At 34.5% G+C, this 26,852-nt stretch overlaps 1 protein-coding gene across 3 annotated transcripts in view; it reads right to left on the reverse strand.

Moving 5' to 3' along the window:
- The window catches only part of HDX (highly divergent homeobox), a 194,756-nt gene that overhangs the window by 105,627 nt on the left and 62,277 nt on the right, over positions 1-26,852 (reverse strand). For 2 of the 3 annotated variants that reach the window (XM_023633281.2, XM_014729019.3), the window contains 2 exons: positions 13,273-13,419; positions 6,207-7,322 (listed from right to left, as the gene is read on the reverse strand). In XM_023633281.2, coding sequence (XP_023489049.1) covers positions 6,207-7,322; positions 13,273-13,419 — 1,263 coding nt within the window. The remainder of the gene's footprint in view (positions 1-6,206; positions 7,323-13,272; positions 13,420-26,852) is intronic. The other variant, XM_070256730.1, reaches the window with a different exon arrangement.

Genomic DNA, 26,852 nt, shown 5'->3' on the forward strand with positions numbered 1-26,852 from the left:
CACAGCTAATATCATACTTAATGGAGAAAAACTTAAATCTATCCCTCTAAAAACAGAAACCAGACAAGGATGCCCACTTTCACCACTCATTTAACATAGTATTGGAAGTCCTAGCTAGAGCAATCAAGCAAGAAAAAGAAATAAAAGGGATCCAAAATGGAAAGGAAGAAGTGAAACTGTCACTATTTGCAGAAGACATGATGTTATATATAGAAACCCTAAGGAATCCACCAAAGAACTATTAGAAATAATAAATTAATACAGTAAAGTTGCAGGATATAAAATCAACACACAAAAATCAGTTGTGTTTCTATACACTAACAAAAGAGTATCAGAAAGAGAAATTAAGAATACAATCCCATTTACAATTGCAACAAAAAGAATAAAATATCTAGGAATAAATTTAACCAATGAGGGGAAAGACCTGTACAGTGAAGCTATAAAACACTGTTGAAACAAATTGAAGAAAATACAACCAAATGGAAAGATATTCTGCGCTCTTGGATTGGAAGAATTAACATAGTTAAAATGTCCATACTTCCTAAAGCAATCTATAGATTCAATGCAATCCCTATCAAAGTTCCAACAACACTTTTCACAGAAATAGAACAAAGAATCCTAAGATTTATATGGAGTAACAAAAGACCCCAAATAGCCAAAGGAATCCTGAGAAAAAAAGAACAAAGCTGGAGGTATCACACTCCCTGATTTCAAAATATACTACAAAGTTGTAGTAACCAAAACAGCATGGTACTGGCACAAAAACAGCTACACAGGTCAATAAAATAGAGTCAAGAGCCCAGAAATAAACCCACACATCTATGGACAGCTAATTTTCCACAAGGGAGCCAAGAACATACAATGGAGAAAAGAAAGCCTCTTCAATAAAAGGTGTTGGGAAAACTGGACAGACACATGCAAAAGAATGAAAGTGGACCATTATCTTACACCATACACAAAAATGAACTCAAAATGGATTAAACACTTGAATGTAAGACCTGAAGTCATAAAATTTCTAGAAGAAAACATAAGCAGCACTCTCCTCAACAGTGATCTCAACAGAATATTTTCAAATACCATGTCTGACCAGGCAAGAGAAACAATAGAAAAAAAGGGCAAATGGTACTACACCAAACGAAAAAACTTTTTCACAGCAAAGGAAACCATCAACAAATGAAAAGACAATCTAACAATTGGGAGAAGATATTTGCAAACCACATATGTGATAAGGGGTTAATATCCAAAATATATAAAGAACTCATACATCTCAACAACAAAAAAACCAACAACCAATTAAAAAATGGGAAAAGATCTGAACAGACATGTATCCAAAGAGATACAGATGGCCAACAGGCACAAGAAAAGATGTTCAATATGAGGAATTATTAAGGAAATGCAAATCAAAACTACAATGAGATATTGCCTCATGCCTGTCAGAATGGCTATAATTAGCAACACAAGAAATAATAAGTGTTGGAGAGGATGTGGGGAAAAGGGAACTCTCATACAGAGCTGGTTGGAATGCAAACTGGTGCAGCCGCTTTGGAAAACAGTATGGAGATTACTCTAAAAATGAAGAATAGAACTACCATGAGATCCAGCTATTCTACTGCTGGGTATTTATCCAAAGAACATGAAAACATGAATGTGTAAAGATATATGCACCCTTATGTTCATTGTGGCGTGATTCACAATAGCCAAGTCTTGGAAAAACCTAAGTGCCCATCAAGGGATGAATGGATAAAGAAAGTGTGGTATATTTACACAATGGAATACTCCTCAGCCATAAAAAAGAGGAAATTTTGCCATTTGCAATGACATGGATTGAACTTGAGGGTATTATGCTAAGTGAAATAAGGCAGATGGGGAAAGTCAAGTACTATGTGATCTCATTCATAAATAGAAGATAAAAACAATGACAACAACAGCAAACATAGATACAGAGATTAGATTGTTGGTTACCAGAGAGAAAGGGTAAGGGCAAAGGGGTGACTGGACACATGCGTATGTTGATGGATGGTAATTAGTCTTTGGGTGGTGAACATAATGTAATCTACCCAGAAATCTAAAGATAATGATATACACCTGAAATTTACATAATGTTATAAACCAATGTAACCTCAATAAAAACATAATAATAATTCCAACAAAAATTCTTTATTTATAGCACTTGTCTTCCAAAATCCTCTAATATCTTTTTAAAGATGATCATCAATTATTAATCCTTAATCATCACAGCACTCATGATAAATAGGACTGATGTAGAGATAATATGAAAAGTGAATGGCACTTTAGTGACCAATATGGTTACAATATTACTCAAAGGAGTGAGGTTAGCCTGGAGAGTTTTTGAAATAGAACTGAGCTACAGCATCCTGGTATAGCCACCTACTGACCACTTCAACCCTTAATATGGTATTGCCAAGTGGCTCCAAAACAGAGCTGATTTCAACTTCTTAGCTTCCTCTAGGATTTCCTGAATTTGTACTCATTCTCCTAGATAGCTTGGAACTAGACTATCCTCCAGGAATAGGACCTCAGCTTGAAGATACCTGGTGTAACAGAAAGAAGCAGCAGATATTTGTGTTATATAGTCCCAGGGTCAGAATCTAAAGAGAATTACTTGCTTGCCTATAGTTTCATAGCTAGAAAGTTGCCAAATGGCCGAAGATTTTATTTTTCAAAGTCCTGATCTAACAGTAATACAGCTTGGTAATAGAGCTGCATCAAAATCTTGGAGGATAACTACCATGGACTGAATATTTGTATCCCAGCTGAATTCAAATGTTGAAACTTAACCCCCATTGCGATGGTATTTGGAGATGGGGCTTTTAGGAGGTGATTAGGTCATGAGTATGGAGCCCTCATGAATGAGATTAGTGCCGTTACAAAAGAGACCCCAGAGAGCTCTCTTGCCCCTTCTGCCATATGAGGACAGAGTGAGAAGACAGCCATCTATGAATTAGGAAGCAGGCCTTCACCAGACATGGATTCTGCCAGCACTTTGATCTTTGGGTTCCCCGTCTCCAGAACTATGAGAAATAAATGTTTGTTGTTTAACCTACCCAGTTTATGGTATTTTGGTTATAGCAGCCCAAATGGACTAAGGCATTAATCTTCAAGGACTACACTTCCCAAGGCTGCCTTGGTTCCCCCAAATCTCAACCAATTAAGAGAAAGTGGGGCAAGGTGATGCCCCTAAGGGTTCTCTGCAAACACTCTCTACCATACTGTCTCAGGTCAAGCTGGAGGAGGTTAGCTGTAATATAAATAGCAGTACATGGGTTTTTAATGCATAGATTGCGGTGTGGTTGATAGCTGATCTCCAGTCTTCCCTCAGCCAGCACTACAGCTATTTCTTCCTCAACTAACCTGTGATAATTGTGAGTTCTGTAATATTTTACTTGAAATGAAATGCATAGAAGACCTGGATAGGCAGAGTTTCATTAACTATCCAACTATGAAGCTATAAGTAAAAGAAAGTTTATGTGCCAGGGAATGTACAAAGAACCTTTTTGTCATTTTATGTCACAGCATTAATGACATTATACAAATGAGGAAACTGTTACACAGGGAGGTGATGCCACTTGCCTAAGGTCATTCAAGTAGAAAGTGGCAGAGCCTAGATTTGAATCCAGATCTGTCAGACTCTAAGCCCATGCTCTAAGTTGTTATGTCAGACTGCTTTTCTTTAAAGAGATTACTATTCAAAAAAAAGTTGCTAAGTTTTATTCCATTTAAAAGGTTCTTTTATATAAAAGAAATTTAATTCTTTTAAAAGTTCTATCGGGGGCCAGCCTGGTGGTGCAGCAGTTAAAGTTCGCACGTTTGGCTTCTGTGGGCTGGGGTTCACCAGTTCAGGTCCCTGGTGTGGACCTATGCACTGCTTGTTAAGCCATGCTGTGGCAGGCGTCCCACATAAAATAGAGGAAGACGGGCACGGACATTAGCTCAGGGCCAGTCTTCCTCAGCAAAAAGAGGATTGGCAGCAGATGTTAGCTCAGGGCTAATCTTACTAAAAAAAAAAAAAAGCCATTCTGTCAGGAAAACAGAGGCTCTAAAAAAGTAAAACCACAGATTATCCTCAAGGGAGTGGTCAGCTTACGAAAAATTAAAAATTAAACTCTGCATTCTTAGGCCTTCAAATATTTTAATATGGCTATATGGTAAAGCAGAAAAAAAAACACGTAATATATTTCTGAGTCGGAATCCTGGTCCTTTCATGCACAGTCTGTGTGATCCTGGACAAGTTATTAAAATATGGATAAAATGCCTATATAGTAGTTTTCCTTTATCCATCAGAGAAGCATTCCAAGACCCTCAGCAGACGCCTGAAACTGTGGATAGTACCAAACCCTATATATACTATGTTTTTTCATATAGTACGTACATACCTATGATAAAGTTTAATTTATAAATTAAGCACAGTAAGACATTAACTAATAATAAAATAGAACAATTATAACAATATACTGTAATAAAAGTTACCATAGGTCTTAGCATCCCCAGTATACAACTTTTTTTCTTTCCTTATTAAGTCAAGAACTTTCACCTTTTCAACTAAAGGAGGCACTTTACAGCTTCTCTTTGTGATATCGGAATTGCCAGCATCACTACTCTTGTGCTTTGGGGCCTTTATTAAGTAAAATAAGGGTTACTTCAAAACAAGCACTGCAATACCATGACAGTCGATCTGATAACTGAGACGGCTACTAAGTGACTAACCGTCGGGTAGCATATACAACAAGGATATGCTAGACAAAGGGATGACTCACCTCCCGGGTGCGACAGAGTGGGATGGAGTGAGATTTTATCATGCTACTCAGAACAGCATGCAATTTAAAACTTATAAATTGTTTATTTCTGGAACTTTCTATTTAATATTTTTGGACTGTGGTTGACCAGGAGTAACTGAAACCGCAAAAAGCAAAACCAAAGATAAGGGGGGACTACTGTATGTCCAGATCACCATGAAGATTAAAGGAGACCAGGCATATAAAGTGATTGAAGGTGCCTGGTATGTGGAAGGCTATTAACAAATGGTAAATGTTATTGTTATTACTATTATTTAGAACAACACTGAAATGGTAAAGAAGCACAAAAGAGCAAGTGAATGAAAGGGAGTGTTGGGGAAAATCTTAATGGTATGATTCAATGTTACTTTAAGCATGCCTTAAGAAAGAGCAAACACAGAAAAATGTGTAGATTTTCAGTAAAAAATGACTAATGATGATGATGTAGTCCTCTTCTGTTAGGGATAGATGCCAGACGCATACTTCCTATACTCTGTTACTGCGTTTTATTTTGAAGCAGGGAGCTATAAGATAGAGTTAAGAGAAGTTGGGTCTTTATATTGGTTGAGAAGACTGGAAGCATCTGAAATCCAGATAAAACTTAAATACTGTGGTTGAACAAATTAAAGGGTCTAGCCAGTTGCAAGAAAAAAGGGCAAACATCTATGCCCTGCTATTCAAATTCTCTGAAGCAGAATTTTGAAAGAGAAGATCTATGGCCTTAACAGATGTTCTGAGGTAGGCTTATACCTCGACATCGAGATTATTTGAAGCATATATAAACAATTGAATATGTGAAACAGTAACGAAATAACACTTATTTTTGTACAGATCTAAAATTGCTTTAATTCTTACTCTGAATAAGTCTCTTCCTTGTAAACATTTTTAAAAAGACGATTTGATTAATGCTCCACTTAATGTTTTAATAAAGCATTTACTTTTAGAAAAAGCAATTGGCTGAGTTATGCAGGCTCTGACTTCTCAGCCATCGTCACCTAAAGAAATAATTGACTTGCCTGGCTATGTACCCAGGGAAAGCACCAATCATCTAGTGACATCTCCCCAAAGTGCAAGCAAAAATCATTACAGGAATAACCTGTGTTTGAAGGGATGAGTCAAACCAATTTAGTCCTATTTTAGTGATGGGAAATGCCATGCTTCCCATAAGGCTACTGTTTCCTGAACAAAATCATTTTAAATGTCAGGAGAAAGCTACCATGTTATAAAAATGATTATATTCTATAAAAAAAAAATGACAAAGAAAGCACAGGGTACTTCAAATTACTCAAAATCTCAAATTATTTCAAAATATGAGTTAAGTGACCCGGATCTCAAGTCTAACTGGATACCAACACAGATTTTTACATGAAACAAAGCTTTTTAAAAACATTTATAAAATAAATTACACATTACCTGGTAATTGTTTTGGTTTTGTGACAACCTCAATTGGTTTGATGATGCAAAATGTGAAGAAAAATTACTCCGTGATGGATTTGTATTTCTGTACATTGTAGTAGATGCGGTATGTAATGAGGTCCGTGGTGTTAAATGGTAGTCTCTATTTTGATACAGTACATTGTCTGACAAGTCTCTAATATTCACCATTTGTGAATTTGGCATACTTCTTCCTGGTCCGGGCAAAGCTGTACTTTGGTTCTCAGCTCGAAGGGAACTGCCACTTTCATAAAATCTTGAGTAGCTTGGTGTCTGTGCTCCCATCAATGCCAACTCTTCCTCTCTGGCATACTCATCATCAGCATCTCCAGTCTCCATTGCAATGGACAAACAAGTTCCTTCTGCTGAACTAGGCTTCTGTGGGACATTTCCTCTCAGAATTCTCTGGGGGTAATCACTAACTGCCAATGAAAATACTTCACGAATTTCCAAGTTTTGCGTTCGACAGTAAGGATCTCTAATAGGTGGCTTTTGCCCACATAAATTATGTGATGCTAAACCCGTGTGTTCAGGCTTATATAATCTTTGAATTCCAACTGGTTCAATTTTGCAAGGTCGGTGGCACACAGATGGCTTTTGAGGTACTGTCATCTCAGAGGCTTGCATTGAAGAGCCTCCGTAGTTTTTCTTTGTGTGATTGTATACTGAGTTTCCAGCATTTAGCACACTTGTCTGCCTTGACAAAATAATTGTTTTTTCACCTAAGAGCAGAGAGGCATTTTTACAGTGTGCTACTTGTCTTTGAACAGGAATATGCAACTGAAACTCAGTATCATTTTTACTGGCCGTTTTCTGAACAGGGATTTTATGTGCTTCTGTAATTTGTGTATTTGTATGTTTGGTTGTCCCTTGCCTGCTTGATGAACTGGCCGGACTGTATATACCAGTTACAATGACATCATTATTGGCAGATGTCCAAGAAGACTGTTGGCTTGAAGGTCGAGCAATATTAACCACATTTCTGACTGTAATGTCTGGAGCTGCCAAAGAGGTACTGGAAACAGTTCCTGTTGTTGCTGCTCCTGATTCAGAATTCTTACTACTCATTTTTCTTCTCTTATTGCCAACCCACGTCTGGAAGAATAAAAAATGATATTATGGAAAAGTTCTTAACAAAAAAAGAAAAAATAATTTCTCTGTGATAAATTGTATTCTCATTTGTCATAGAACCAAGGCCTATACAAATTTAAAGGGCAAAAGATTCAATAAGAGAAAAAGTAAACTAAGGTATAAAGTCAGAGATGATCAGGACTTGCACTTCATAAATATGTAGGAACTTGATAACAGAATTGTATTATTGCTCCTCTCCACCTCAAAACCCATGCAATTAATCTGTAGCAAGAGCTCTAAAAATATTTATATCCCTTGACCTAGTAAATCTACTTCTGGGAATTGATCCTAAAAAATAATCATAGATGTATACAAAGTTTATATGCAATGATGTTCATCATATATTAATTCATAATAGTGAAAAGTTGGAAGCACACTAAAGGTAGGATATTTAGTGATATTGGAAAATGCTCATAGGACAGTCATGCACTGCATAAAAATGTTTCAGTCAACAACGGACCAAATATACGATGGTGGTTCCATACGATTAATATCATATACCCTTGGTGTGTAGTAGGCTATACCATCTAGGTTTTATATAAGTGCACTTTATGATGTTCTCACGATGAAATTGCCTAACGAATCATTTCTCAGAAAGGTATCTCTGTCATTAAGAGATGCATGATCCTATTGTTAAACAAATACACACTTGCAATTTTCAGATGTAACAAATTCTGTTCTATGAATATATCATAACTTGGTCAATTTAATATTGCTAGATATTTAGATTATTGTTATAAATATTCGCTATTATAAACCATACTGCAATACACATCATTATACATGCATCTTTGTGTCATTGGTCTGTTAGAATGCTATCCTAGAAGGGAAATTGCTAGGTTTTTTGAGATTTTCAAACTACCCTCCAATGTTTAAGAGTGCGGGTTTCACCATACACTCACCAACGCTTTGCCTTATCTTTTCGTGGTCTTTACTAGGCCAGAAGTTAATAAAAGGCATATAATTGCTGTTTTGATTTGAATTTCTATGGTTACTATATTACTTTGATAGAATTACTTATCCGTTACCTTTACTCATTTTCATACTGGGATATTTGTCTTTTTAAATTGATTTATAGGAGTAATTTTCTACTAGAGATAGCAACACTTTGTCACAAGTTGCAAATGTTTTCTCCAGTTTGTCATTAATTTATGGTAAATTAATTTTCTTCTTTACACTTTTCTCTATTTACTGAATTTTATATAATGAATATGTATTTCTTTTATAAACAGAAAAAATACTATTAATAAAATAATATCAGTGGTTGGCACTTAGAATTTGACTACAAAATATGTACTTTTTATAAGTAATTTACTATGATAATTTTAGTATTTTTACATTGAGTCATGATTCTTCTTAAAAAACAATAAAAAATATTTGCTAATGTGATTAGTAAACTTTATAATTATTTCAAAATTCTTCCCATATTATAAACTACCAACACACATTAATCTAGCCTTGTACAAATACGGTGCTGGGTGTATTTGGTGTGTGTTTTTGAAGACCACATAAATTATTCAATTTTCAATATCTATTTATACTATATACAACATTAACGTTTCTGTAATACTATAAATAAAAGCTAACATGTGTTGAATCCCCCTTATGTGCTTTTATATAAATTAGCTCCTTTGCGAGGTGATATTTTTCTAATTGTATAAATAATGCAACCGATGTTCAGAAATATTAAGCAGCTTTTGGAAGCATACCCTGCCAGTGAGTAGCAGAGGAAGGATTCAAAATCAATTTTACTGGGCCGGCTGGTGGTGTAGTGACTGAGTCTGCCTGCTCCGCTTCCATGGCCCGGGGTTTGCAGGTTCAAATTCTGGGTGTGGACCTAGCACCGCTCAACAAACCGCTGTGGTGGCATCCCACATAAAGTAGAGGAAGATTGGCACAGATGTTAGCTCAACACAGTCTTCCTCAAGGAAGACCGGCAACAGATGTTAGCTAAGGGCCATTCTTCCTCACAAAAAAATTTAAAAATCAATTTTACTGGCCCTCAAAGTACATTCTCCTTCCACTATGGTTAGAAACTCCTGAAATGGTCATCTCTGTTTGCCATTTTAATTTTATAATTAGCATTTCTCAAATAAACAAATGTTCTGGGGCCGGCCCGGTGGTGCAGCAGTTAAGTTTGCACGTTCTGCTTCCTGGCGGCCCAGGGTTCACCGGTTTGGATCCTGGGTGCAGACATGGCACTGCTTGGCACGCCATGCTGCGGTAGGCATCCCACGTATAAAGTAGAGGAAGATGGGCACCAATGTTAGCTCAGGGCCAGGCTTCCTCAAAAAAAAAAAAAAGGAAATGTTCCATAAACTGAGATGCTCCATTTTGCTTCACATGAGGCCGTGGGAATTTTAAACTCACTGTGATTTAGTTTTACTAAGTAGCAGAGATGAGAATTTCAAGGAGAGGGACAAATGAATAAAACTGGCACAGGAGAAGGAAGCAGGGGAGAAAAACTAAAAGGTTTTATAGTATATGCTCAAGAGAAATATTTAAAATGTTTTTGGATAAATATAATTTCAATGTATGGTTCAAAAAGGTAAATTTTACAAATATTCAAAATAAGTTACTGTGTTATGGCTTTTAAGTATGAAAGATATGCATAGGAAGCATGATGCATTTGTTCATAATTTTTACAAAAATATATAAGCATTACATTTAAAAGCTTTCAATGGGAAAGCATGGTGAATTGGTAAAATTTGAACTCAAGAACTACTACATCTGGAGGGCAGCTCTGGGCAATATTTCTAAGAAAACAAACCACCTACCGTGTTCTCATCACAATACCTACCTTACCACAGAAAGTCTAAGGGTGATCTTAGTGCACTGAAAATTTATGGTTTACTTCTATAGTTTTATAGTTCGTATATACATATACATATAAATATATATATATATATACATATAGCTGCTTATATAGTTGACTAGATAATTGTATTATGTACCCATCAAACAGTAAAACACAGTAGAATATCACGTGCATATGAAACTCAGCAATCTAACAACCTTACTTGTTCAGAACACAGCCAAGATAGATGTCACAAGATCCATGTACTTTACTAAAAGTACAACCCTTGGCCTTAAAACACACTTTCTCTTATTTTATACATAATTTTACCAAATCTGGTATCTAATCTATAAAAAATTAGAAATAACAAAACAGGAGGGCCATTGGTGCTAGAGATTGCTGTTGGAGGCACCTTGATGGCACCAAAACTAAGAATGTTCACTAAATATTGCTCACTCAAAAGAAGAAAGGAAAAAGAGATTCGATGTGAGAGATCATTAAATAGTCTGGGGTTTTTTGTAAAGGAGAAAATCACCTCATACAGCTTACCATGTCGTAAGCATTATTATTTTTGTTTTTTGAGGAAGATTAGCCCTGAGTTAACATCCGCCGCCAATCCTCCTCCTTTTGCTGAGGAAGACTGGCCCTGAGCTAACATCGTGCCCATCTTCCTCTACTTTATATGTGGAATGCCTGCCACAGCATGGCTTGCCAAGTGGTGCCATGTCCACACCTGGGATCCGAACCGGCGAACCCCAGGCCACCAGAGCGGAACGTGTGCACTTAACCGCTGGCCACCAGGCCGGCCTCAGAATTATTATTTTATTGTATGCACAGTACAAAAACTGATTTCCATCATGAAACTCTCAGTTAAAAAGTAAGGGTTCAATTATTTTCAATATTCTCTAATGAAGTAAAGTAGGAAAGTACACATTTAAGAAATATTTTCCATTTATAACGTTGAAAATAAAGAAAATTGATTGCCTGAGGGTTCCCGATAACTGAATTAAATTTTACTAAAAGTCATTCAGTTACAGGATCTAAAATTTACCAATGCTTATAGGATATAAATGATTCTTATTCCAAATGCCTCATTGGTAAGAGAGAAAAAAAATGGGTCAAACAAAATTGATATGACGAAAATTTGGGGTTTAGAAACAAAGCGATACTACATAAAAAAAAGAAAAGAAAGACATTTGGGTCACCAATCCATCAATGTGCATAAAATTCTTTCAGTTCTCCCTTAGAAATTCACTGTCTCCAAATCTCTTTTCCTTTTTCTATACCTCCTTCTTTGTTTTTCTATTCCTTTACCCCACTATATTTATTTTTGCATGGATATTTTTACATTTTAACTTCTTTTCACATTGGGATCAAGTTCTTAGCACAGTGGAATTTAAGTTCTTTTGAGGAAAAACACCAAAAAAATGCTATATTAAAAATAACAAAGAAAAAGTCTCTTTCAAGTAGAACATATAGACCTAACAAATATTGGGGTCTGGGGAGGTTGTGGACTAATGAGTCTATAAACAGGTCCCTTCTCCTCTGACTGGAAAAACCACTAAAATTGTGTTGGAATTTAGATTAGGAAGACTGAATTTCTGTACAATTTACACTCTCCTAGAACAGAGAGAATGAATCTGTTTTACACAAGTCTTTATACCTTACATAACATTTTACTTGTAAGCTTGCATTCTAGACATTTATTTCTTTCATTCTCATTGTTTTAGATTTCACACCATGTGGAGCATAAATACAAACCCTTGTATTTCAGCACTCTCAATATTCAAGTACAAGCAAGTAAGTTATTAAGGGAAGATTGTAATTACAAGTTGGAAATATAAAAGGTCACAGTCCACAAAGCAGCTGCCTGAGAAGGCTTTTCACTTTAAAGTAATCGTAAAATATAGGGGGAAAAATTATTGCAGGAAAAACCAAAACCAATTTATACTTACAGAATTAAATCTCATCAACTTGAAACAGCACATGTTTATATTATTTTTTCTAAGGCAATTAAACATTTTTCTCTGAGGTTTACTAAAGGTATTTCAAATAGGGAATTTAGAGCTACCAATAGGAGATATTTCTAGTTCTTACACAAATCTGAATATGATGGATCAGCAAATAAGAAACAGATATCCTAGATATTTCCCCCCTAGAATTGGTGGCATAATTCCCTTTGTGAAGGTGAATATATCTTTTAGTCTTTAAAAAATAGATTTTCCTAAGAGTTCTGCTTATCAAGAGATTTTTATCTTTAGGGTCTTTGAAAGTTCCTCCAACAGAAGAATAAAGTTAAAAACAGACGTCCTTTCTCTTTTCCAAATTAGCTTAATGAATGACAAGGATGAGAAAGTTGCTAATCTTTGAATCTCTAAGGTTTCATGCCAGGAGGATTTGCAGCATGTTCAGACAAACATGAAAGGTTCTACGCACTCAATAAAACCTGTGACTAGTTCTGTTAGATTTATCTCTTGCCTCCTCTCTATTATCTTCTCATTGCCTGTCACAAACATATAGCAGCTCTGATTTTTACAGCTGAATGACTATGGTTGTAATAAAGGAAAATTTCCTCCCTTGGGATTTCTTGTCCCTTACTCACTAACCCATTAAAATGTACGAACTTCACTTAGAAGGAGGAGGAAGTATTCATTAAAAAAACGCTAGGTTTTCTTAAAAAGACAAAAATACTAAAGTCATAAATGCCTGATGAAAAAATTCAAATACAACAAGAAAATATGCTGGGTACACAACAATCCCTCTGTAAATGCATGTTTTCCTGAAATCATTTTGGAGAGTTATATCTAGATATAGTCTAGGTTTAAAGAAAGCATGAGATCAACAACTAATCTTAAAAGAACTCATTAGTTCAAAGGACTGGGATGTTTTAAAGATATGTTTACAATGTAAAAGCTTTAGTGTTTCCAAGGTATTTATACAAACAAATACATACTAAATGATAAGCTCTATTTTTAAAAAATATATATTTTTATACCAGGGAAATGAAGCTGTTTACAAAGTTAGTGACTTCATACCCTGATAGTTTTTCTCATATTAAGCAATTATCAGTTGTAATAAACAGCTATAAATTCGAGAGTGTAAGACCTCAATACTTACCCTGACTACACTGAAGTCCAGCTTAGTCTCCTGTGCACACTGTAATATGAGCTGAAAGCAATTTTTACTTTGATTTGTCATTCCATTTTCATAATAACGCTGTAAAATCCTTTGTTGTTCTACAGTAAATACAGAACGTAGATTCATCTAAAAATAAAAGAAGATATTCTGAAAATTGGAATAAAAATTGTGTATGTGTAGAATCTGCACACTTTTGTTTTTTGACACAATTTCAGTGCTTCCAAGCTGCAAGATTTCTTTAAGTGAATTAATCTTGGTAACGGGCAATAATTTGTGTGCTAAAGGGAGACAGGTTCTCACTGAAAATTATACATATTGCGAACACCTATTGAATTTGTTCAGAAAAAAGTACCAACTTTAAAGACAAAAAAAGAGGAAAGCCCTTATCTGGCTAGTGTCAGTGCATGGGGAAAAAAAAGATTCTTTCACTGAAATAAATATTTATGGCTAATAAAGGCAGAGATGGTGGTAGCCATACGTGGTCAATTATCAACAGGGACACTCACTGTTCTTTGTCAAGGAAGACATCTGGCATATGTCTTACAGCAAAAAGCTGTGCTGTGGAACAAAAGGGTGCTTTTATTTTTCCTCTTTCTGGGATAAAGGGGTTCTTTTTACATACTAAAACAAACCTCTCTTTAAAGCTTGAAAATAAACAAGAAGGCTTAGTGACTGTGAAAATTTCTTTGCTTTAGGCAATACTAACCGTAATAATTATTTTAATAGCTATAGTATATAAATCAAAATTCAAAATCATGTATATTTTACTAAAAATAAACCATGTAAAAACTATGTACCTTTTAATTAAATTGACACTATCATAATCAGACAAGAGAAATTAAATAAACATTTTATCCTTCCTGCAAATAGGCAAGATGTTTAATATTAAGAGAAAACAACTCTGTGAATCTCACAAATAAAAGGTAGGTCAAACTCTTTTTAAAAAGATGAATTCTAGTAGTGCATTTTATAAAGAAGAACTCTTGTAATTAGATTAAGTCAATTTCAGGTTCTTGTAGAAAGCTGTGACACCGAAATTGTTACTCCTAAAACTTGACAGACAGAAAGAAAATCCTTCCCAAGTAAAGTGTCTCTTCAAAATTGGGAAAACAGCAACAACATAAACGCTATAAAACCAAACCAAACAGAAATCATTCTAGTATACTGGGTATGGAAATAAACAAGTACAGTGACATGGAAATAAAAAATAATTTTCCTTTCTCTGAATATTTTGAACCATAAAGCAGTCTCATAAAGAAATCAAAAACAGCCATATAGCCAAACATTGCAATTTGTACAACTTGACTTTCTTTCATGCCTACACAAATATCTATCTAATTTTAAGAAATCTGATTAGAGAAAATCAGATGTGGTTTCAAGAGGGCAGAGAAAAAATGAGAGTAGAGTTTCTCCCCGGAACATTCAGAAACAAATAACTTCACTAGCTTTCTGAAGGGGAATCTCATTCAAATACACCAACGTGGAAAGAAAAACCTCTTATCTGCAACCTGACCAAATTTTCAAAGACATTTGGGTCAGTGGGTAGGGACAGTATGCATCGAATCAATATTTACTATCATGGCCGCCAGATTTCAGAGCAGGTTCCTTTTTCTAAATGGTTCAGCTACAGTTAAGAGAGGAGTCAGAAGATGAAGCTCAAATACCTGAAATACCTCATCTGGTGTGGATTTAGAAGCAAGATACTTTGGAATGAATTCTGAGGAGAGTGGAAAACGTCAATTCACCAATGCATAATCAGGCTAACGGCTCTGATCCTTTGCTGCAGGGCTGTAGTTACCACAAAAAGCACAGAGTGCCAGATATGGATGATCCCCAAGTGTGATGATACCTGCCCTAATAATATAGGAATGTTTTCCTCATGGCTGGCTATAACTGTTACACTTACCCAAGTATGATAGGAACCTTAAAAAGCAGAGCAGGTCCTTCCCCACTGATACCAATAGCCAAATATAGGTGACAAGTACCAAACAGATTTCTAGTGTCAACAACTCTGACAGTAGACAATGCTGTGACCTTTTTGGTTTTTTCCTTAAATTCACCAGTAATAGCAGGAAGGCCACTTTGCTCAAGTGATCTACTATTTTTCCTTCAAATGGTAGAAAGTTCATTCTTTACTACAACAACTAGATAAACTTTTGTAAGCTAGATATCTTGTCATTATCTACACTCACTTTAGTTATCTTGGTCTATTAAGTGGCAAGATATTGAATGGCTGCAAAGCCAAAGCTCTTAATAGTTTGTACAAAAATCAGGAAGAATTGTAAAAAACCTTCATTTTAAAAGTTGGGTTCTTATTTACGTGTAAGATAAAATGACAGTTTCATGGAAATTGAGATCTGTTGTGTTGCAGTAGGGAGGGTAATTGAGTCAGGGGATTAAATACTGAAATAACGAGTCATTTAGCTTTTCCCTTAAGATTTCCTAGTCTAATACTCTTTGCATTGTACCACCCACTAAGCACACGCCAGCCCATAGGAATAAGATAACCTGTGTCCTATCCTCAGCTCCACTGTGGACTATTGGGTAAATCACTTAATTTTTATGAGCATCCATTTCCTAGTCTGTAAAATGCTGGATTATATAACTTGATTACCTACCAGTCTGAATTGCTACAAATAATTTAGGATATGTGAACTCATTGTTCTTAAGTTGTAAAGCATGTTACAGGTGTAATATAATTATAGTTTTAAGTATAACTAGGCCCTTCAGTCTATCTATCATATTCTGGTATGAGATTTCTCAGGTTGCTCTAAACTTTAGAATTCCATGTTTTAATGAGGGCACAGAGCCATTGAGAGAAGATTAAATTATGCTCAGTATGTTCTATTCAAACGAGCAAAGCAATGAGTAAAATATTTTAGATTTATTGCTTCGGAAGTACTTGAAAAATACACCTTCTAGGAATGACTGCCTCCTTAGAAGTTTCAGATAGTTAAGGTTATATTTTCACAAGGGAATATTTCACATAAATTCCTATATACATTGTTCTTATATATCTAACGTAATACTTAAAACCAGCTCTAATAATGACCAAATAATGTCTTAACTGGTTAAATCACTTCAAAAGTACCAAAAAACTTTACTCATAAGTATTCATTCTTGAAAAACTTGATTTTAAAAATGGGATGAGTCCATAAAATCATCACCAATCCAAATATAACACACCCTTTCCAACATCAAAAATTTAATTTTGGGGTAAGCCATTGATGTTTTTGTTGTCATTGTTTGTTTACAAAGAATTGAGCCTAGGTTAATATAACACCTTGAATATCTGTATCTGGGCCAACATGTCTCTATTAACAGTCTCCTTTTTTTTCATTATTATACACTTTTAAGTTTACGTACAGTAAAGTTCACTCTTTTTGGTGCACAGTTTTATGAGTTAAGACAAACATATATGGTCATAAAACAGTTGCCACAATCAAGATACAGAACAGTTCCATCACTCCAAAAAATTTTTCCTTGTGCTACTTCTTTGTAATCCATCCCTCCAGCCAGGCCAGCCCCTGGCAACTGCTAATCTCTTCCATTAATTTTGACTTTTATTGAACATCATATAAATGGAATCATATAATATGTATTCTCCTGAGACCACAGGGTTTCCAATTTCTCTGCAACCTTGCCAACATCTGTTATCTTTTGGTTTTTTAATAATAGTCATTCGAACAGGTGTAAACACCATACACAAAAATTAACTCAAAATAGATTAAAGACTTAAACATAAGATTGAAACTGCAAAACTCCTAGAAGACAACGTAGGGAAAAATCTTCTGGACATTGGTCTTAGCAATGATTTCTCAGATATGTCACCAAAAGTATAGGCAATAAAAGCAAAACTAAAGTGGGACTACATCAAACTAAAAATCTTCTGCACAGGAAAGGAAATCATCAACAAAATGAAAAAGCAAACTAATGGGGGAAAATATTTAAAACTATATATCTGATAAGGGGTTAATAATTTCCAAAATATATAAGGAACTCCTACAAGTCAATAGCAAAAAAATCTAATTACTCAATTAAAAAATGGGCGGGGCCAGCCCCATGGCGTAGTGGTTACGTTTGGTGTTCTCTGCTTGGAGGCCTGGTTTCATGGTTCGGATCCCCAGGGCAAACCTACAACACTTGTCATTCATGCTGATGCAGCGACCCACATTTAAAATATAGGAAGATTGGCACAGGTGTTAGCTCAGGGCTAATCTTCCTCAGGAAAAAAAATGGCAAAGGGCTTGAACAGACATTTCTCTGAATAAGACATACAAATGATCAAGAGGTATATGAAAAGATGCTCAACATCATTAATTATATGAGAAATGCAAATAAAAACTACAGTGACATTGGGTGTATTTTAACTGTCATTCAGTTAAAAATATTTCCTATTTTCCATTTTTTATTGTTTAATTTAAAATATTTAAGAATTTCCAGATATCTTTGTTATTAACTTTTTAGTTTGGTTATGATTAGAGAACACACTTTGCATGACTTCAATTGTTTTAAATTTTTTAAAGTTTGTTTTATAGTCCAGCCATAATATGGTTTCTCTTAAAGAATGTTCCATGCACACTTGAAAGGAATGTGTCTTCTGCTGTTGTTGGGTGGACAGTTCTAAAAACTTCAATTGGTTATGTTGGTTGATAGTATTGTTCAGATCTTCTACATCCTTCTGATTTTCTGACTACTTGTTCTATCAATTACTGAAAGAGGAATAATGAATCTCCAAGCATAATTGTGCACTTGTCTATTTCTATTTTTTAATTATATGTTTTCTTTTTTTTTTTTTTTGCTGAGGAATATTCACCCTGAGCTAACATCTGTGCCAATCTTCCTCTATTTTGAGTATGTGGGTCACCACTGACTGGTGTAGGTCTGTGCCTGGGAACTGAGCCAGGGCCAGCAAAGTGGAGTGCGTGGAATTTAACCACTAGGCTATGAGGCTGGCCCCTGAGTTTTGCTTTACGTATTTTTGAAGATCTGTTGTTAGGCACATACACACTTAGAAGTGTTACATCTTTTTGATGAATTGTCCTTTATTCATTATGGAATATCCTTCTTTGTTTCTCATGCTATTCCTTGTTCTACATTCTAATTTTTCTGATACTAATATATATACTTCAGCTTTGTTTTGAATACTCTGTCATAGTATATAATTTTTTATTATTTTACTTTTAATTTAAGTCTTTATAAAGTGAATTTCTCATGAACAGGATATAGTTGGGTTTAAAAAATTCAATATGACAATATGTCCTTTAATTAGTGTGTTTAGATCACTTACATTTAATGTAATTACAGATACAGTTGCATTTAGGCATACCATTTTAGTTGTTTTCTGTATGTTGTTCTGACTTTTTCTTCTTCTGTTCCCCTTTCTCCAACTTCTTTTAGATTATTTGAATATTTCTTGGAATGTTTTAATTCACTGGCTTTTGGACTACATTTCTTTACATATTTTTGAAGTAGTTGCTTTAGGGATTACAATAAATATATCTAATTTTTCCTTTCTACATAGTTATTATTTTATAACCTCAATTACAACCATATGGTCCCTTTACCCTCTCCCCTTTATGTTAAAGTTTTCATATGTAGAAAATCTATATACATTGAAAATCCTACCAGACAATGTTATCATTCTTACTTTCAACAGTCATATATATTTTAAGAAACTTAAGATGAGGAAAAATGGTATTTCACATTTACCCAGATATATACCATTTATTTTGCTTTTTCGTCATTCCTGAAGTTCCAAATTTTCCTCTAGTATCATTTCCATTCTGCTTGAAGCACTTCCTTTAACACTTTGTAGAGCACGTATGCTGGTGAAAAATTCTCTTAGTTTTCTTTTATCTGGGAATGTCTTTATTTCATAATCGTTATTGACGTATATTTTCACTGGCTATGGGATTCTGGGCTGACAATTCTTTTCTTTCAGCACTTTAAAGATGTTTTCCCACTGCTTTTGGTCTTCATGATTTCTCATGAGAAATCCAGGGTCATTTTCAAATCCTTATTCCCCATACATGCTGTTTTTCTCTAGCTGTTTTCAACACTTTGTCTTTGGTTTTCAGCAGTTTGATCATGATGTGTTTGGGCATGATTTTATTTGACTTTAACTTGTTTCAAGTTACTTGACCTTCTTGAATCTGTAAATTTTTATCTTTCATCAAATTTGAAATTTTTCGGCTATTATTTCTTCAAATATATATTTTTTCTTCACCAATCTTTTTCCTATCCTTTTGGGACTTCAATGACATGAATACTCAACCATTTGATATCATCCCACAGGTCCTGAGGCTCTGTTTTTGTTTTTTCATCTTTTTTCTCTCTGTTGGTTAAACTGAATAATTTCTATTGATTTACCATAAAATGCGGTGACTATTTCTGCTGTGATGACCATTCTGCTATTGAGTCTATATGGTGACTTTTTAAATTTTAGATATTGAATTTCTCAGCTTCAAAATTTTCATTTTCTGATTTTTGTGTGTGTTAGGAAGATTGGCCCTGAGCTAACATCTGTTGCCAATCTTTTCTTTTTTTTTCTTCTCCCCAAAGATCAGCACATAGTTGTATATCCTAGTTGCAAATCAGTCTAGCTCTTCTATATGGGATGCTGCCACAGCATGGCCTAATGAGTGGTGCATAGGTCTGTGTCCAGGATCCGAACTGGCAAGCCTGGGGCTGCTAAAGCAGAGCACATGAACTTAAACCATTCGGCCATGGGACCAGCCCCCTCATTTTCTGTTTTTTATAGCTCCATGACTGGGATCCATCATTGGGTCAAAGCCTCAAGAGAAAAGGAGGAAAAAATACAGAAGCTCACACATATGTGGCTGCTTCTCCAAATTCTGACTCCCCTCCCCTATCTACCCACTTTCTTTACTTTTCAGAGTCCTCAGATAGTTACTTTTAAATTTTTGTCTAGAGATGTTAGCTGTAACCAGCAGGAGAGAGACACTCTAGTGAGCTTACTCCACCTTACTCAGAACTGGAACTCTAGCATTGTATTTTTTTATTCTTCTTTTTCTTTCACTGAGGAAGATACTCCCCGAGCTAACATCTGTGCCAATCGTCCTCTATTTTGCATGTGAGTCGCCACCACAGTGTAGTTGACAAGTGGTGTAGGTCTGTCCCCAGGATCCAAACTCATGAACCCAGGTCCCTGAAGCTGTGCATGCCAACCAAACTTAACCACTATGCCACGAGGCCAGCACTAGCTGTATTTTTTAAATTTAGATCAAGCTAAACTCTAAAGAACTTTGTTCTATGTCAGATTAAACCTATATTTATTCTTTGCTAAAGACAAATAGTTTGGTGCTGATATTACTGTTTGAGAATTTCAAAAAATCATGGAACCATTTTTCCGTCTCTCTCAGGAGATTTTATAAACAAAAATATTTTATAATTATGCTTTTCAATAAATCAAAGCTTAGAAAATTTTTGAGGTAAATGAAAGGTATTAGTAATAATATTTTTAGGCATTTTCTTTTGGCATTTTAATTTTCTTCACCTTGCCAATGCATGTTTCATGTGTAATTGTATACCGTTTAGTTATTCTGCATAATTTGTTGAGAAGATATTTGAAGGTTATCCTGTTACCACTACACTTCCATTTCTAAGATGTTTTGAGTAATGAGTTATTCTGGAAAGCTAAAGTATATATTCCTTCAAGTGATAAAGCTTTATTTTTCATAAGATGGAAATATTTCTGGAAGACAATATGCACTCTCCTGACTTTTTAAACAGACTATGAAAAGTAATTAAACTATCTTTTATGAGGCAATTTATAATGGGTCATCATTATAAGCATAATCTATTAAGTCATGTTCTAATAATTGTGTAGAGGTGTTTGTCTCTTCACTAAAAGACTTTAGATTCTTGCACATGCTTTTTATAGTTTATCTCTCACTCTTGTTGTCAGTTGTCATTTGTCATGCTGTCAATGGGCTTGCCTTTAGCAATTCCCTCTCACTCTTCTAATTTTCTATGTTTTGTTGTTTTTGTTAATTTCTTTCTTCTAATGCGGTGAAAGACAAGAGACTTTTAGGAAAGGCCTGAGAGGCTCACCCATGACTATTGTTTGGGTCTTACCTTGTAGATACTATGACACTTATTTTCCTGAGTTTTCTGGAGGAATTCTATATAAATGAGGGACTACTACTGTGTTTATTTATTCTAGTAAAGGTCTATAATAAGTTAAAATGGTTATTTCATTTCACACACTTATGAACTACACAGTAATGGAATAGAAAGTTTGATTAAATTCAGCCCCTCTGAGCATGTGGGTATTTGGTGATGGTAAAGTAAAATGTATGGTACTAATTGTTTAATAAATTGAGTAGCTGCCATCTTTTTTGTTTATTAGTGAGAAAATAAGGCAAACAGAAACATTAGTTAAATATTAAATTATTCTTAACAACACAGAGGAAGTGAGGTTGGGGGTGAGAGAAGAACAAAGTTGTCATAGAGTTTTGAGTCTTTTGGATTGAGTGAACTTATGTATTCCGCTCCTAGGTCATTCTAGTCATTCTATCAATTTTTGTGTCCCAATGATAGACAAAGGGAAGCCAGCAGGCCAGTTTCACCACTGATGATTTTTACAGATGAAGAATTTTACACTCAACTGTCTAATGCTAAATAATCCGCTTTGCTCTGTCTTAACGAATTAGGCAGAAGTAAGGGTATAGCAGAAGGAGAAGAATTTCCTTAACTCCACCTCACTATACTATGAGATTCTGGGAGATGGTGAGCAAATTTCCATCTTTTTAATTCTCCAGTTTGTAGAACAATGTCTGGGACATAGTAAGTGTTCAAAGCATTCCAAAGTGTTACCTCCACCTCTATTTTCTGAAAAAGTTTGTGTAGATTTGATATTATTTCTTTCTTAAATGTTTTGTAGAATTCACTAGTGTAACAATTTGGGCTTGGAGATTCCTTTGTTTTTTTTTAAAGATTGGTACTTGAGCTAACATCTGTTGCCAATCTTCTTCTTTTTTTCTTCTTCTTCTTCTCCCCAAAGGCCCCCAGTGCACAGTTGTATATCCTAATTGTAGGTCTTTTGGCTTTGCTATGTGGGATGCCCCCTCAGCATGGCTTGATGAATGGTACCAGGTCCTGGCCCAGAATCTGAACCTGCAAAACCCTGGGCCAATGAAGCAGAGCACACAAACTTAACCACTCAGCCACGGGGCCGGAGCCTTGGAGATTTCTTTAAAGAAGAATTTTAATTACAAATTCAATTTCTTTAATAGGTATAAAGTGTTCAGTTATGGTATTTTCAAACAAGCTTTGGTAATTTCTGTCCTTCGCGGAATATCTTCATTTTTTTAAGTTGTCTAATTTATAGGCATAAAGTTGTTAATAGTCTATAAGCATATTTTTTAATGTCAGTACAGTCCATAGTGATACCCTCTCTCTCATTCCTGATATTGGTAATTTCTTTCTTCTCTCTTTTTTCTGTACTGTCATTTCTCAAAAATCCAGCTTTTGGTTTCATTGTATTCTCTATTTTCTATTTCATTTATTTCTGCTCTTATCATTATTTGCATCCTTTTGCTTGTTTTGGGCTTAATCTGCTTTTCTACTTATAGTTTATTAAGGTGAAGCTCAAGCAATAGATTTTCAAGCTTTCTACTTTTCTACTATAAGGGTTTAATGTTCTATATTAACCTCTAAGCACTAACTACATTGCACATATTTTGATATGTTGCAATTTCATTTTCACTGATTATAAAGTGCTTTCTAATTTCCCTTGTGGGTTCTCCTTGACCAATTGGTTACTTACAAGTGTGTTGTTTAGCTTCCAATTATTTGGGGATTTCCAAGATATCTTTCTTTTATTGATTTTTAGTTTAATTCTTTTATGATCAAAGAACACCGCTCATATGATTTCAATTTTTTAACTTTTGATAGTTTGTTTTATAACTCAAAATATGTTCCATCTTGATCAATTTTCCATGTGCATCTGGGAATAACGTGCATCCTGTTCTTACTGGGTGGAGTGTACTAGTCAATTAGGTCGAGCTGGTAGGGTGTTGTTCAAATCTTAAACAGTTATTGATTTTCTCTCTACTTGTTTCAGCAGTTACTGAGAGAAGGTGTTAAAATCTCTGAATATAATTGTATATTAGTCTGTTTCTCACTTCTGTTTTTGTCAGTTTTTGCTTCATATATTTTAGAGCTCCATTATTAGGTAAATAAATATTTATGATTTTTATGTTCTTTTAATGAATTGATCCCCTTATCAATATGAATGACCTTCTTTATCACTGATAATATTTTTTTCTCTGAAATCTTCATCTGATATTAATGTAGTCAGCTTTCTTTTGATTAGTGTTTCATGATATATCTTTTTTTATTCATTTATGTTTAGCTATTTACTGTGTTTTATTTAAAATGAGTTACTTGTAGACATTAGATAGGTGAGTTAAAGCCTAATGTGACAATATCTGCCTTTTAATTGGTATGTTTAGACCATTTTGCAATCAATATGATCATTCATATGGTTGGGCTTAAATCTACAATCTTGCTATTTGCTTTCTATTTGTCTCATTTGTTCTTTGTTCCTCTTTTTCTGACTACTTTGATAATAACTAACTATTTTTTATAATTCTATTTCATCTTTTTGGTTAGCTCATCGCTCTTTGTCATGTTACTTTAATAGTTATTTTAGTGACCACGGTATACAACTCTAACTTATTATCAAGATAATTTGCCATGATACTATATATACTACTTCACATATAGCAGAAGAATCTTACAATAGTATACTTCTATTTCTGTTTTACTGGCCTTTGTGCTATTGTTGTCATATATTTTGCTTTTATATATGTTATAAAAACCCCAACAAATTGTTAGTTTAAAAATTAAAGTTATCTTTGAGAGTTATTAATAAAAATTAAACAATCGTATCATATTCATAATTTACTTACACATTTATTATTTCTAGTGCTCTTCATTCCATTGTATAGGTCCATATTTCAATTTGGTATCTTTTCTTTCTGCTGAAGGATTTCTTTGAACATTTTTGGTAGTGTATATCTCCTGGCAATGTGGTTTTTTTTTTTCATACGAATAGGGAAGCTTTTATTTTTGCTTTGATATTTTGATACAGAATTCTAGGTTAACAGATTTTTTTCTTTCAGTACTTTAAAGATGTTGCTCTATTTCCTTCTGGGTGCATTGTTTTCAATGAGATGCCTCCTGTCATTCTAATGTCTGTTCCCTTGTACATAAGGTGTCCCCTCTCCCCATCTGCTTTAAGATTTTCTTTTTTCTCTGGATTTCAGCAATTAAATTATGAGATGCCTGTGAGTCGTTTTCTTCAGCTTTCTTCTTCTTGAGATTTGTTGAGCTTCTTGACTTATGTGGGTTCATAGTTTTCATCAAATTTAGAAACTTTTCAATTGTTAATTTTAATTTTTTCTTCCCCTTCTCACCTTCTGGGACTCAAAAAATATGTATGTTACATTGAATGATATTGTCTCACAGCTCACTGTTGCTCCATTCATTTTTTCCATATTTTTTCTGTTTTTCATTTTGGATAATTTCTGCTTGTATGTATTCAAGTTTACTTTTTCTTCTACTGTAGCTAATCTGCTATCAAAACCAGAGAGTGCATTTGTCATTTCATATACTGTAGTTTGTCTCTAGAATTTCAATTGGATCTTTTAATAAGTCTTCCATTTCTTTCTTCATCATGCTTGTGCTTTCCTCTACTTTCTTGAACATAGAGAATACAGTTATAACAGCTGTTTTAACATTATTCTCTACTAATTGTATAATCTATTATTTTTCATTTCTTTTTTACAATTGCTTTTTCACCACAGAATGAGCTGTGTTTTCCTATTTCTTTGCATGCTCGGTAATTTTTCATTTAATGACAGATATTGTGAATTTTGTGGTTGGGTATTGGATGTTTTTGTATTCTTTAAATATTTTAGGCTTTGTTCTGGGATCTGTTTAAATTACTTGGAAATGGTTTGATTTTTTTGAGGTTTTCCTGTGTTAGGCAAATCTAGAATTGCCTTTAGTCTAGGACTAATTTGTCCCGAATCACTAAGGCAATACCCTTCTGAGGACCTTCCTAGATGCTCCACGGGAATATAAAGTTTTCCAGTCTGGTTGTTAGGAATGTGAACTATTCCTGGTCCTGTGTGAACTCTGAAGATTATTTTTCTGATCCTTTCTAGTGGTTCTTTCCCTGTCCTCAATAGTTTCCTCACACACTGGTGCTGATCAGTATTCAACCAAAGACTCGAGGGGTGCTTCTACAAGTCTCCAGAGCTCTCTCTATGTGCAGTTTTCTCGTCTCTGTAAGCTTTCTCCTCTTCAGTACTCTATCCTTCAAGAATTCTAGCCACTGTTCCCTCCCTGAACTCTGTCTCCTCAACTCAGAGAGACTTCTAGGCTGTTTGGGTTCCCTTTTCCTTGGCTATGGTCTGGATACTTTCTCCACGCAGTGAATTGGGACACTTAAAGGGCTCATCTTGTTTGTTTCTCTTCTCTCAGGAATCATGGTCCTTTGCTGCCTTCCATTGAATGCCTGAAATCTATTGTTTCATATATATTTTTACTGATTTTGTGTTTGTTTTTAGATATTTAAAATGAGAGGATAAATTCTGTTCCTGTTACTTCATCATGGCTGCAAGCAGTTCAGGTGGCCTTTTGGAGCAGTGGAGTAGGAACACTACATTAGGAGTCAAGACACCTCTATTCCTATTAAGCTTCACTACTTGCTAGTTTTGTGACCTTAGAAGATATAATTGACCTCTTGGGCCTCAGTTTCCTCATCTGGAAAATGGTGCTATAAAACCTGTCACACTCTTCTTCATATGATGAGTTATCTTCATTAAAATACTTGGTAAACTGTAATGTGCTATGTTAAATCTATTTTTGTTAATAGTTAACATTTATGTAACCAACTGGTCATTCCTACCAGGAATACTTATTTTAACATATACCAAGCCACTCCCACATTATTTGTATATAAACCTCAAATGAAGGAAAAATATATTATCATATTATCATGGCAAAAGGAAGACTGATCCTATGAAGTCATTCTATGTGATGAGAGTTTGATCTCTTAAAATTCTGGAGAATGTAAAAATTAAGCACAACACCAAAGGATATGGTATTCATGTATACGGATACCTCTGCATAATTTTTTAATGTAAATTTCATATTGAAAATAAAAGGATATCATATTAAACTAGATCAATTTTTCTATTAAAAACTAAGTTATTAAACAGTGTTTTATTTAGCAAGAGCTTGAATAAATATACAATAATGAACTGACACTTTGAACTTAATGAAATTTGAACATGTGTAAAAGAATTGCTATTGAAAATCTGTTCTCAGAAGCTGTCATTTTAATCTGTCATTTACATTTAATGATCCTCATCTTTACAAAAAGCAGTTCTCTATTTATCTTATTTAATAATTAACTTTCCAGAATTTGCAGATATTGCAAAAAAATCAATTTCAGAATCTTCTAAGCACAAGGTCTAGTAACAGACATTGTGTCTATTCTAATACTATGAAATAATACT

This window comes from Equus caballus, chromosome X (assembly GCF_041296265.1).
Source record: "Equus caballus isolate H_3958 breed thoroughbred chromosome X, TB-T2T, whole genome shotgun sequence".
Taxonomy (NCBI): domain Eukaryota; kingdom Metazoa; phylum Chordata; class Mammalia; order Perissodactyla; family Equidae; genus Equus; species Equus caballus.